The following is a 13058-nucleotide window of genomic DNA, read 5'->3' as shown; positions in this document are numbered from 1 at the left end:
GGAAGATAACAGGAACGGATCTAGCTAAACTGAATACAGTGTGAATATATATATATGCAACACCTGGGATGCATATATATACACAATACACTGTAAGTGCAGCTAACTCACTGACTGTCCTGCCTAATATAGCTAACTCAAATGAAATGACACTGTCTCTCTAAGCACGCCGGAACACACTACACAGGGCCGCCGTGCAGGCGGCCTTATATAGTGTGGGGCGTGTTCTAAACCCCCTGAGCCATAATTGGCCAAAGCCAAACGGGACTTCTTATGGTTTTCTTTCAACAATGGCTTTCTTCTTGCCACTCTTCCATAAAGGCCAGATTTGTGGAGTGCATGACTAATAGTTGTCCCGTCGACAGATTCTCCCACCTGAGCTGTGATTCTCTGCAGCTCCTCCAGAGTTACCATGGGCCTCTTGGCTGCTTCTCTGATTATTGCTCTCCTTGCTCGGCCTGTAAGTTTAGGTGGACGGCCATGTCTTGGTAGGTTTTGTAGTTGTGCCATACTTTTTCAATTTTCCGATGATGGATTGAACAGTGCTCTGTGAGATGTTCAAAGCTTTGGATATTTTTTTAATAACCTAACCCAGGGCTGTGTTTTGGCCTAGGCCGACAAGGCCTAGGCCTAGGGCGGCACTTTGCGGGGGGCAGCAAAAAAGCTGCCCCCAGCATGAGAGAAAGTCCCCCCACCCAATTAGCGGCCGGTGACTGGCGGAGGTGGAGCCTTATGCTCCACCTACCCTCCTCCGCACTGTTTTCCTTGACTCTTCTTCTCGGCACTGGAGCGGGGTCTGGCAGTGACGTCAGGAGGAGAGTGAGAGAGAGAGAAGCACAAGAGAATCCCCCAGGACAGCAGGTAAAGTTATTTAATAAATTATATTAGTGTTATGGGAACAGTGTTGGCATTTGATGGCACAGTGGCTACAATTGATGGGCACAGTGACAGCATTTGAGGGCACAGTGGCTGCGTTTGAGGGCACAGTGGCTGCAATTGATGGGCACAGTGGCTGCGTTTGATGGGCACAGTGGCTGCAATTGATGGGCACAGTGGCTACGTTTGGTGGGCACAGTGGCTGCGTTTGGGCACAGTGGTTGCGCTGAAATCAATTCAAACTCATTAAAGAGGTGTCCCGCCCCCACCCTGTGAAAACATTAAAACTCAGCAGCTACAAATACTGTAGCTGCTGACTTTTAATATTAGGACACTTACCTGTCCAGGGATCCTGTGATGTCGACACCTCAGCCGAGGTTTGGCTCTTGGGTTTTGCCACCATCATTCATGGTAAGGGAAACCGTACGGTTCACTACTGTACATTCTGAATGCCCCAGTGGAGGAAGGAGGAGGGGTTTTGAACTTAAGAGGGGGTAGCGCAGTCTCCAGGGAGTGGGGAAGGGTACCTGTCAAAAACAGGTACCTGTTCCCCCCTCCCCCCTGAAAGGTGCTAAATGAGCCTAAAGAGGAAGGGGTGTGGTTTACAGATGATAGGGTGGGTCTTAAACAGGAAGGGGTGTGGCCTCGGCAGCAAGGGGAGGGTTGTATTTAAATTAGGGGGGTGCATGAGTTTAGTCAGGCCTAGGGCAGCACAAAACCTAAATACACCACTGAACTAACCCTGCTTTAAACTTCTCCACAACTTTATGCCTGACCTGTCTGGTGTGTTCCTTGGCCTTCATGATGCTGTTTGTTCACTAAGGTTCTCTAAACAAACCCCTGAGGGCTTCACAGAACACCTGTATTTATAAGGAGATTAAATTACACACAGTTGGACTCTACCACTAGATTTTAGTTAGGGGTATCAGAGTAAAGGGGTCTGAATACAAATGCACACCACACTTTTCACATATTTATTTGTAAAATATTTTGAAAACCATTTATCATTTTCCTTCCACTTCACAATTATGTGGCACTTTGTATTGGTCTAATCACAAAAAATCCCAATAAAATACATTTATGTTTTTGGTTGTAACATGACAAAATGTGGAAAATTTCAAGGGATATGAATACTTATTCAAGGCACTGTACCTCTATGGGTGATACAGTTTCACCGCCCATGTAGCCCAGTGCAGCAGGCCTGGGGTTTGAAAACCAAGCTGTTTTTCCTCCTTGTTCCCTAAGGACTAGGGCTGCCACCTCATCCCTTTAAAACCGAACACATTAATTGCACAGGTTCTGTGGCCTGTGTAATGAATATGGTAATAAACTCACTTGGTGCCTTATCTGAATTAAATTAGCCTCAAAACCTGTGTAATTCATATGTGTTCAGGTTTAAAAGGATGAGGTGGCAACCCTCTTAAGGATGCGGGGACGGATAACAGCAGTTTTGATTGCGTGGCCACATGCTGGTGGTGACCAATCAGAAACACTCTGATCCATCCTGACATCCAGAACTGCCTCACCAGGGCGTGTGGAGTGCTCCTGGGTGAGGGGTGGAAGGGTTATAGGGTGCTAGTTCCCCTTTTAATTATTCCTGAAAAGATGAACGTACACATCAAAACAAGCCAATTCTGTCCTTTCTTGTTGATTTTTAATGATATTCCTTGTCAAAGATCCTCAAAGATCACATCACAAACTCCAAAGTCAGGTTTCAGACTGTTTCTAACAGATTAAGAACACCTGCTGGTTGTGTGCGTTAAAAGGTTAGCAGCCTGCCAGGATCTGCTCTCAGAGAAAAAAAAAAAGCTAAAACTTAAAGCCGACCTTTAGTCATTTTTCCATCTTTCCATCTATTAAATCTTCTGCCCTTGTTGTTTTAACTTTGGATAGTAAAACATTTTTTTTTCTGCCAGTGAATACCTTATACAACCCACTTCCTATTTCTTGTCTGGTAATAAGCCTAGGCCGATGACATCATGCAAAGCTCTCTCTCTCTCTCACTCTATTATGAGAGTTTGCCAGGAAGGGGGGGAGTCATAAGAGGGCCAATGAAAGCTGCAGGGCTGCAGAGCTGGAGGTGTGCCTCTGTGTGTCTGTGCAAATCCAGGAAGTGAGCAGGCAGCAGCTTCAGCTGCCCACAATAAAAATGGTTGCAGCCAGACTCAGTGGAGGGAGATTTCTGCAGCATATTTGGCAAGTACAGAATCAGTATATATAAAATAATATGCAAAGTGGTTGGAGGGAAGCTTCAGAATGGCAAAGATGTTTTTATTACAAATGATGTGAGCAGACTGCAGATCTTCTTTAACTCCCTGTGTTGTGAACTTTGAAAATTATTTTTTTCCACAATGTATAGATTGGATACAGAGGTGAATGAGGGCTGGGAGGTGCTTTTACTGCTTTTGCATAATATGGGAATACTTCAGTGTGCATGATCTGGGCACAAGTTTGCTTAAAGTGTAACTCAAGTAAAAAATACAAACAACATAAATGCTTTACATTTCAGTTCTCGATTGTTTCATCCATTTTCTTTAAAGTTATATGTACATTTAGTCCCATAAATACGTTCCATCTGCATTCATTTCTTTAATGCCTGCATCTACAATGTATTCTTCTCTCTCAAAATCTCCCTTTGTAGCCACCCATTCAGATGCAATGACAGCAGTTTAAAGTGGTTGTAAACCCTAACAGACCACTTTTTGCTACAGGTAAGCCTATAATAAGGCTTACCTGTAGCTACCCAGGATATTTCCTAAACCTGAACGGTTTAGGAGATATCCCCTGTATCTACATGTGCCAATGTCATCGGCACATGCGCACTGAAGCAATGGCAGTACGTGCCGTTGCTTCAGTTAGACTGTGCCGTTATTGGCGGCTCCTGAGTGACATCATCGCGGCTCCGGCCAATCACAGCGGAAGTAACTCCGGGAGCGATGTTGCTGGCAGGATCGGTGAACGAGGACCACTTTGGGAGCTTCGATCTAAGGTGGGTAATACATAATGAGCTAATATGCTATGCATACTAGCTCATTATGCCTTTGTCTTGCAGGTTTTTTTTTTTTTCCTAAGTGGGTTTACAAACACTTTAAGTGATAACAGGTTAGGAGCATTTATGAGCCTATAGTGAAAAACTCATCCTTGGAATCCCTTTAGTTAAGCCTGTGTCTCCCTGCTGGCCACTGGATGGTGCAGACTTTAGCTGTGCTGTGCTGATCAGTTGCTTAATTCTGTACCAGAAGGTCTAAGATTGTGATGGACAGAGTGCATTGTTAAAGTCTACTCTTTGCCTGTCACATGCACACCTAAAGTGTGCCCGGGGACGTGCAGTCTGCAGTAAGTTCATGTATCATCCCCCCCCACACACACACACACACATACACTGGCTGTTATGAAGAAACAAAAATAGTAAAAAAAAAAAAAAATCAGCCGCAGTTACAGGGATAGACTAAGGATTTGCACACGTCAGAAAAAATATTTCAACAAAACTGATACAGGGTTTGAGACGCTTTTTTATGACTATGATAAAGAACACTTTGATAGAAAAAATAAGACCTAGTATAACTATTATTAGTAGTCTGCCGCATTCAACTGGACTTGCTCTTGAATGTTGAAGGACGTGTTTGCCACTTATCCATCTCTAGCCCTTAAACTACTTGGCTGACTAGTGATGAGTCCTTCAACATTTCAGGTCCAGGGGAAGGTGACTAACTATTACTGGCTATACATTATCTAGTATTAAAGCCCAGCACAGTGGCATCATTTTCATAGCTTTCATATATTTCAAGTGTATTTACTTTTGCACTCTTTTGTAAATGGCAAAGCATGCAGCAGGGAGAGAGAGAACACCTGCGTTGGTCTCTGTCATAGCAGCCTTGCTGATGTCAGCAGAAGCCCCAAAGTAGAGAAGGAGCTGTGCTATCTGGCAAAACGCGGTATTTCCAACGCGGTTGAAGAACACACACAGTAAATAAATGTAGAAGAATAAAACGGTAGATCATCTGGTGAACACTTGAAAAGCTATAAAAGTGAAGGTACTAATACTAAAGTTAATACTGAGAAGGGCCTGCAGCTATACAGAGTTTGCCTTGAACATTACATAAAGGATTTTTGGCTAACCAATACACATTGGTATCTTAGTTGGGAGCATGCACTCATTGTTACTTGGCCAAGTCTAATAGGTCAAGTAGCAATTCTACTTTATCATCATTTTTATGTGTGTTATATTAAACGTTTCCTCCAGCCCTGAGGTTATTTTTTTCAGTTTGGGCAAATTTCCTCTCCTGGGGAATCTCTGTCTTTGTGGTGAGCTGCCGCATACAGATAAATTGGGCCAAAGTAATGACTTTGGACAAGAAAGTTGAGATAGGTCGAACTATAGGTGGGCCAGCATCTCAAATGGTAATAGGAAAAGGAAGGGTTCCCCCTTACGGGACTTTTAAGGCCCTTGTGGTTGTATGTACAGTCACCATGGATACTACATAATCATAGTAAAAAGTATGATTATGTAGTATCCATGGTGACTGTACATACCATCACCAGGGCCTTAAAAGTCCCATAAGGGGGAACCCTTCCTTTTCCAATGAATTACTTTATACACATTTTGAGGGGAAAAAAAAGAGCCCTCTATGACTACTTCTTGGGCTGTCATGAGAATGTCTTGTGTTTTGCTCCATTTTTTTCAATTTCCTTCCTGCAAAAATGTAAAATCGTGGACGCATGAGTAAAAGTGCACTGATTAAAAGGTGTACTGTGTCTTTAGTGCATTGCTTTAGCATAATATAGGTTTTCCAAGAATTGCACACACAGAAAAGTTGCAGCAAGCAGGGTATTTAAAAAAAAACTCTACACTGTAGATAACAAATTAATGTGAAAAGCTTAATAGATTAGAATGGAAACCATTTTTTTTGCAGTTTCCGTTAGCTGAGAATGTGTATTTTGGCACAGTTATAACGCAATGGTAAGAATGGGCCTTTACAACTGCGGCATTGACTTTCAATGAGGACTACAGTTGTAAAGATTGCAAATACTTTGCCATTCCCAGAGTAAAGACTTGGTGTTCCTTATCTGCAGGCTGGCTCCTGCTGACATTTTTTTACTCCAGCCTTCGCTTTTCCAACTGTTCGACATCTGCATGGAGTCACCCTATTATTTGTACTGCTGTAAAAGTAAGCCATATGACCCCTGCTTAGACTGGTCCATTAATACTCACTTGACAAGAATCTGTCCCTCCTCTGAGATCTCCAGCGCACATCATTCGCGCACTGATGTGGCCATTATACACATTAACACTGTTACAGGTTGATTCAGAGATGATGGCCACTTCTGCTTTCATCAGTTGCTGGGAAGTTTCCTCTACAGGAAGAAACATGTATTTCTCATCATAACTCATTACTACCGCATGTACTGTCTTCACTAACAGTTGCTATTATAGCATGAAAAACTGTCAAGAAATTTCCTCTACTCACCAGATGCAGCAACGGTTTTACCAAATCCAGTGATCCAGCATTTAGTGTTGGGGTAAAAGTTTTGATTAGTCATTGGAAGACAGGCAGGCTGGATGGTAGCTAAAATATAGACAGAAGATGCAGGATGTATAAACTACATGCAAAATAAGGTAATAAATGCTATTATGAAAACAATGCAAAAGTATACAAAAATATTTTAACATAACTTTACCTGCTTAGTCATATGTAAACGCATTTTGATAATAATTGTTATCTTAGTGATGTATTTATGCTGTAGATTCACACGCAAAAGCCCAGAGCTAATCATTCTGTAGTTCAATATATTTTTTCTGCTGTAACTTTATCAGCATAAAGCCAAACAGGCAACTTCTATTTTTCTTCATATTGGCAGGTTACCGTGTATGTAAAGCAAAACCTTTATTTTTATTTTGGAAGTGTAGGGAATGGTTTGGACTAATGTCAGATCTATTTGTTTTTGTGTCTAAGGAAACAGCGTAAAGTAGTAGGAGATCTTTTACATTCAATGGGATATTCCATATTAGGTAGTTTGTACCAGAACTGGTGTCCCCATTTGGGTTTCCCCTAACCTGCTGTTCATGTGACAACTTAAAAGTTTTAGATTTCCCAATCCCAATCCCAATTTAGATTTCCTATTCTGGAGTCAATGGTCACTGAGAGTAGAAACACAAAAGTTGGCCACTCATCTGCTGAATTGGCCAAATTTAGCTCCCTGTGTGGCCCTGTTGACATTATCCAGATAAACGATAATTGCAGTGAATCAGATGCAGGCTTCTATTTCTTTTGTTCAGCTTGCAGGCAGGTTATATATGTATATTAGCTGCATTAGTTTTCTTATTATTATTCATTAATAGAATTTTTAGTAAGAATACCATTTTTATTAAAATCTGCCTGACCAAGATATATATTTTTTCCAGTTTTAAAATTGTTTCAAATGTAAGATGTAAAGACTACCAATAATATTCTTTTTTAGCCCCTAAGTACTTCATATGTTTAGAGCTGAATCTTTACAGCATCATTTTGGGCTAGTAAATTCCTTTTTTTATTTGAAGGACACACATTTCAGATTCAGAAAAGTCAACTTTAAAATCTAAAAATCTGGCTGAGTTGCTCCTCTTTTACATTGGATAGTGGAATTAAAGGGTTTGTAACCCCCCCCCCCCTTTTTTTTTTCTTAGTGTGCTGACCATAGTAATCATGGCCACTGATCCATGATACCGTGGTCAGTTTACATGCCTCCGTCATCCTGCTGCTCTCCCTCTTCCCTCTCCCCCTTCCTCTCTCCCTGTCACTTGCTAGTGTGTGAGCTGATAAAGAAAATCCACCCCTCCCCTCCTGCGGCTATTCTGTGCGCCAGTAAAGTTAGTGATCTCAATTACTGCCAGCCCCTCTGTAATATACTACACAGTGTCTGTGTTTTTTGAAAATTCAGCAGGTAAATACCTTTTTCCCATCGCTGATGTGCAGTCATGGCCTTGGTGCCCTGATGTCAGTTGGGACCGCCCAGCTGATATCAGAGGGAAATCTCAGCCTCTCCCACTGTAGTACATAGATCGGGGGAGGAGAGCAGAGGGCAGTCATGTGACCACACATCAGCGATGTGAAAAAGGTATTTAGCTGCCGAATTTTCAAAAAACACATCCACTGTGTAGTAATTCTTATTATTAAAGAGGGGCTGGCAGGAATTGGGATCACTGGCTTTACAACCATTTTAACGCTGAGCTCTGGCCCAGGACCAAGATCAGCAGACTCCTCCTGAACAGCAAAGGGCAACTATAATGGTCAAAAGAGCAGCTCTGGGGAAAGGTGGGGACCTGCTTTACAACTCCAGACCTCAGACGCCTGCTGATAAGTGGGCTAAATGAATGAAAAAGCTGATTTTCAAGCAAGCGACTCTCAAAATGGTGAATGCTGCCAGGAGGAGAGGCGTGTGGTGGTGGGGATTTACTAAAACTGGAGCACTCAGAATCTGGTGCAGCTGTGCATTGTAGCCAATCAGCTTCTAACTTCAGCTTGTTCAGTTAAGCTTTGAAAATAATTCCTGGTAGCTGATTGGATTCTTTGCAGAACTGCACCAGATTTTGCACTCTTCAGTTTTAGTACATCAACCAGTACACTACATCAGTAGAGGACCTAGAAACTGACTTGAAAACACAGGAAAACTCTGAAAATAAAGCAACAACTGTAAGTAACCAGATCACCCAAGGTTATTTAAAGAACCTCTTTAATACTTTTACTAATGCACTTAAAAAGAACAATTCTGAACCAAGAGGTGGTTTGCATGATATCAATGCAGAAAGAACTAGACCTGGAAAGAATGCTTGGACCATACACTGTATATGTGGAAAACCAATCATTTAGAGTCAAGCAGTAGCTTCCACAAGCTTCAAATGTGCTATTTAGTAGTTCTTTGGTGATATCCTACTGCTTACAGGTCATTACTATCAAGCACCAACTATCTTCTCTTTTTACCTTTTTACTGACTCTTTGTCAGCAGACATGAATAAAACATTTAAAGAAATATTCAAATTATTTTTATTTCTAGGGACACAAACACATGTTTCTCCTCCAGATCATTTTGTATCCTATCTGTTACATTCAAATCTTTTAGTGATAGCCATAATTTTGCTAAAGATTTTAAAATGTGCATATCAATTGTTTTATGTTAAATACCAGGATAAACAGTAGGAACTATGCCCGCTCCTTCCACCCAGCACTTTCATTCATAGAAGCTGGTACTGCAGCTTTTTTTGAATGAAACAGGATCTATAAATGGAGGTTAGGTGGATGATTAAAAGGTCCATCCTCACTATTCGTTGTTGTGGGGTTGATCTACTAAAACTGTAGAGTGCAAAATCTGGTGCAGTTCTGCACAGCTTCCAGGTTTTTTTGTCAATGCTTAATTTTACAAGCTGAAGTTAGAAGCTGATTGGCTACCATGCACAGCTGCACCAAATTTTGCACTCTCCAGTTTTAGTACATCAACTCCTGTGCTTCATTCATAGAAGCTATATTGACAGTTTCTATGAATGGATGAGATAGACAGAAAGGGTGAGCATAGTCAGGCACTCTTGATGACAGCCTGTGACATCTCCCTCAGGCCCCTTTCACACTGGGGTGGTGGGGGCGTAGGCGGTAAAACGGCGCTATTTTTAGCCCTGCTTTACCGTCGTTTTAGCGGCGGTATTCGGCCACTAGCGGTGCGGTTTTAACCCCCGCTCGCGGGCGAAAAAGGGTTAAAAACGCTCACATAGCACCGCTACAGCGGCGGTATAGCCGCACTGCCCCATTGATTTCAATGGGCAGGAGCGGTTTAAGAGCGGTGAATACACCACTTCTTCACCGCTTGGCTATACTTATATAAAATGCATTTTTTTCAAAATTGTTGCTATTTTTTTGTTTATAGCGCAAAATATATAAACCGTAGAGGTGATCAAATACCACCAAAAGAAAGCTCTATTTGTGTGGAAAAAAGGACCTCGATTTTGTTTGGGAGCCACCTCGCACGACCACGCAATTGTCAGTTAAAGCAACGCAGTGCCGAATCGCAAAAAGTGCTCTGGTCTTTGGGCAGCCAAATGGTCCGGGGCTGAAGTGGTTAAGTGATATTATATTTCTCAACAACTTCTAATATCTTTACCTGAATAGGTGAAGGGGTTTTTCAGTTTCATCAGAGCCATATCATAATCATCATTATCTGCGTTGTAGTTCTCATGTCTTATAATAGCCGACACACCAGACACGCTGCGAGCTTGGTTCAAATTATTTGTGCCAGCAACAATCCTCCAGTCTTCCATCGGAATAGAGCTGTCAAAGAAGGGAGTAGAGATGTGTTGTTATACAATAACTAAATCACATAGCTTTTGCTATTTTCCTGATTTAGTAAAACCGGAGCACTCACAATCTGGCGCAGCTGTGCATGGTAGCCAATCAGCTTCTGGCCTCAGCTTATTCAATTAAGCTTTGACAAAAAAACCTGGAAGCTGATTGATTTCTATGCAGAACTGCATCAGATTTTACACTCCCTGGTTTTGGTAAATCAACCTCACTGTCTCACTTATTTAGTGTTATTGATTTTTCTACTATTTTCATTATTTTACAAAACTAAGAATTTGCATTCAAATTGCCAGCCTCCTTCTGAAACTACCAGATTCCTGACTTTTATGCTTACCTACTTCCTTCAATATTTTGAGTCTCTGACCTGGAACTAGGAAAATCAGAACAAAGTCCTCTTCATACTTGTTTCAGGTTAATGACTCAAAGAGGTGGATTTGCTAAAGGCAAAAGCAAATTGGCTGTTCTCTTAGCAAAGTGAACCATCATCCAATCATGTGCAAGCAGAAAAACTTGTTTTTTTTTTTTTTTTTTTTTTTTTTTTACTGTTTGTGCTTGTGATTGGGTATTCTTTGTGAAGTATTTTTTTTTCTTTTAAATATGTTTAACCTTTTTTAATTGTTATACAAGTAAACATTAATAACCTGGGTACAATACAACCCAACTATGCTTCCCGTGTCTCAAAAAAGAACATTAATAGCATAGAGAATGGTAATGTATATGAAACCATGGGGGAGATTTACTACAACTGGTGCACAGGGAATCTGGTGCATCTGTGCATAGTAATCAGCTTCTAACATCAGCTTGTTCAATTTAGCTTTGTTAATAAAAACTGGAAGCTGATTGGTTACAATACACAGCTTCGCCAGATTCTGTATGCACCGGTTTTAGTAAATCTCCCCCTATGTTACCTGTAGCCATGGGAGTCCTCAGGTAGGGGCAAGGGGGGGCTTTTCACCCCCCCGGAGCAAGGTATCTGCACATGGACACTCAGGGGCCAGGCTGATCCTGGGTGGGTGCAGAGCCAGCGCCAGCATGAGGGAGGAAAGGCGGCTGCCTTAAGGTGCCAGGACAGGGGGGGGGCACTAAAGCTACGGGTCTCTCAAGAAAAGCTGATGCTGACGCCGGTCCCACTCACACCTTTACCCAGCTCAGCACAGATCACACAGCGCGCACCGTGACATGCAGCACCGCACTGTGATTCTGTGAACAGAAAAACTTCTGCGGACGCCCAAGCATATAGCAATAGAAAATAATGACAAATCAGAAGTGTATTACAATGCCAGGAGTGCCAAAGGGAAAATAAAGGGAACCATTCTAAGTTTTTGAGTCTAATGTTGTCAGGGTAAGAGGGCTGGGCACCCACTTGTGTCATAACGTATCAAAAAGATGATTTTTTTTTTCGAAGTTCAAATATGAGTTTGTATAAAGGCAGGCTGTCATTTATCAACTGGAGCCAAGTGGTTAGAGTAGGACAAGTTGTTCCTTGCCAGGACAGAATACAATATTTGTAATAAACGTTTAACATGTGTAGGAACAGTCAGTTTACCAAAAATACCCAGTAAACAATTTTTGGGGTGCAAGATATTAGGTAGGCCTAAAACAGTAGACAGAAATGAGCCTACTTCAGACCAAAATACATGGACTATAGGGCAGGACCAAAAGCAATGTACAAAATCAGCCTCGCTTCCACACAAAGTAAATTTTTACCAAATTCACCAACCAAGTGAAAATCCTATTGCAACGTAAGAACACACCCTACACATTCTACATATAGATCTGTCACCCTATCTTTCTTTTACTGCGTTCTGTATGTGAGCTCATGGTCAGGTTGTCATTGCGCTCACAAAGCTGTAGGTGGGCACGTGATGTCATAGTCCCTGCGAGTTGCATTTTGTCAGTGATAATAGCTGGCGGTTTCAAAGGTGAATTGGTTGAAAACTGTACAGACAAAATGCAAACATTGCGCTATACATTTATCAATGTACATGGTATATGGCAATGTTCATTGAGTATATCTAAGGTGAATTTCCACATTAAAAGGAAGATGCATTCTAACAACAGAATATGCTCCAAAATCACCCCTAAATTTGACCATAGTGCTTTGTAAATCCTTTCTGAGCACACACATATACACCCATTATACTCACATGCCGAAACAGTGAGATGCTGTTAAAACATAGTTGCTGTTGATAAGGGTTCCTCCACAAACATGGGCATAACGTTTTCCATTAGGAACTTGTAAACTGACTTGCCAGGGCCATTCTCCAGTACTGGCCGAGGTGCCCCCAATAATTCTACTACTAGTCATCTGTCTCCCACAATCTGTAAGACAAAGGAAGTAATTAACACAATTATAGATCAACCATAGCAACCAATATTTTAAAAATGATGCTGGGTATAGACATTTTTCAGAAGTTTTGGAGCTTTTTATCTGATTTCAACCACAGCAAATATACTAGCACCAGAAATGATTAAAACTTAGAAAGAAAAGTATATTTTTCTAACTGGGGAGGCTGCTATCTTTTTACTATGAACTAATTTATGCCTTTTTAAATGTTTAAAATTAATTTTTGGTTATATTTGTATGTCACATTTATGGTAGTGAAGATAATGTGTTTTTGACCAATTCATTTGCTGTTGTGGACTTTGTTGCTGGGGTTTTCCTTTCTGTCTTTTTTATACATTATACAATTGCAGTTCCAGTGTCCAGGACACTCTGGGCATTTCTAAGTTAACATATAAATAAAGACAACATTTTTAATTTGATTTTGGACATAGTGGAGATGGATAAGAACACCTATTAGGTTTTTATTGCTGGATCTGCCCCTGTTAGAGAGAATTGACCTGTTTACCATTATA

The 13058-nt window shown here is 41.3% G+C and overlaps 1 protein-coding gene across 1 annotated transcript in view; it reads right to left on the bottom strand.

The window, feature by feature from the left end:
- The window catches only part of TMPRSS13 (transmembrane serine protease 13), a 146140-nt gene that overhangs the window by 25633 nt on the left and 107449 nt on the right, over positions 1-13058 (bottom strand). The window contains exons 8-11 of the mRNA XM_073602484.1: positions 12347-12521; positions 10003-10169; positions 6345-6443; positions 6089-6231 (exon numbers count right to left, since the gene is read on the bottom strand). Coding sequence (XP_073458585.1) covers positions 6089-6231; positions 6345-6443; positions 10003-10169; positions 12347-12521 — 584 coding nt within the window. The remainder of the gene's footprint in view (positions 1-6088; positions 6232-6344; positions 6444-10002; positions 10170-12346; positions 12522-13058) is intronic.

This window comes from Aquarana catesbeiana, linkage group LG10, assembly GCF_042186555.1.
Source record: "Aquarana catesbeiana isolate 2022-GZ linkage group LG10, ASM4218655v1, whole genome shotgun sequence".
Taxonomy (NCBI): domain Eukaryota; kingdom Metazoa; phylum Chordata; class Amphibia; order Anura; family Ranidae; genus Aquarana; species Aquarana catesbeiana.
Note: the sequence above shows the minus strand (reverse complement) of the source record. Positions and strands in the feature narration are given on the sequence as shown.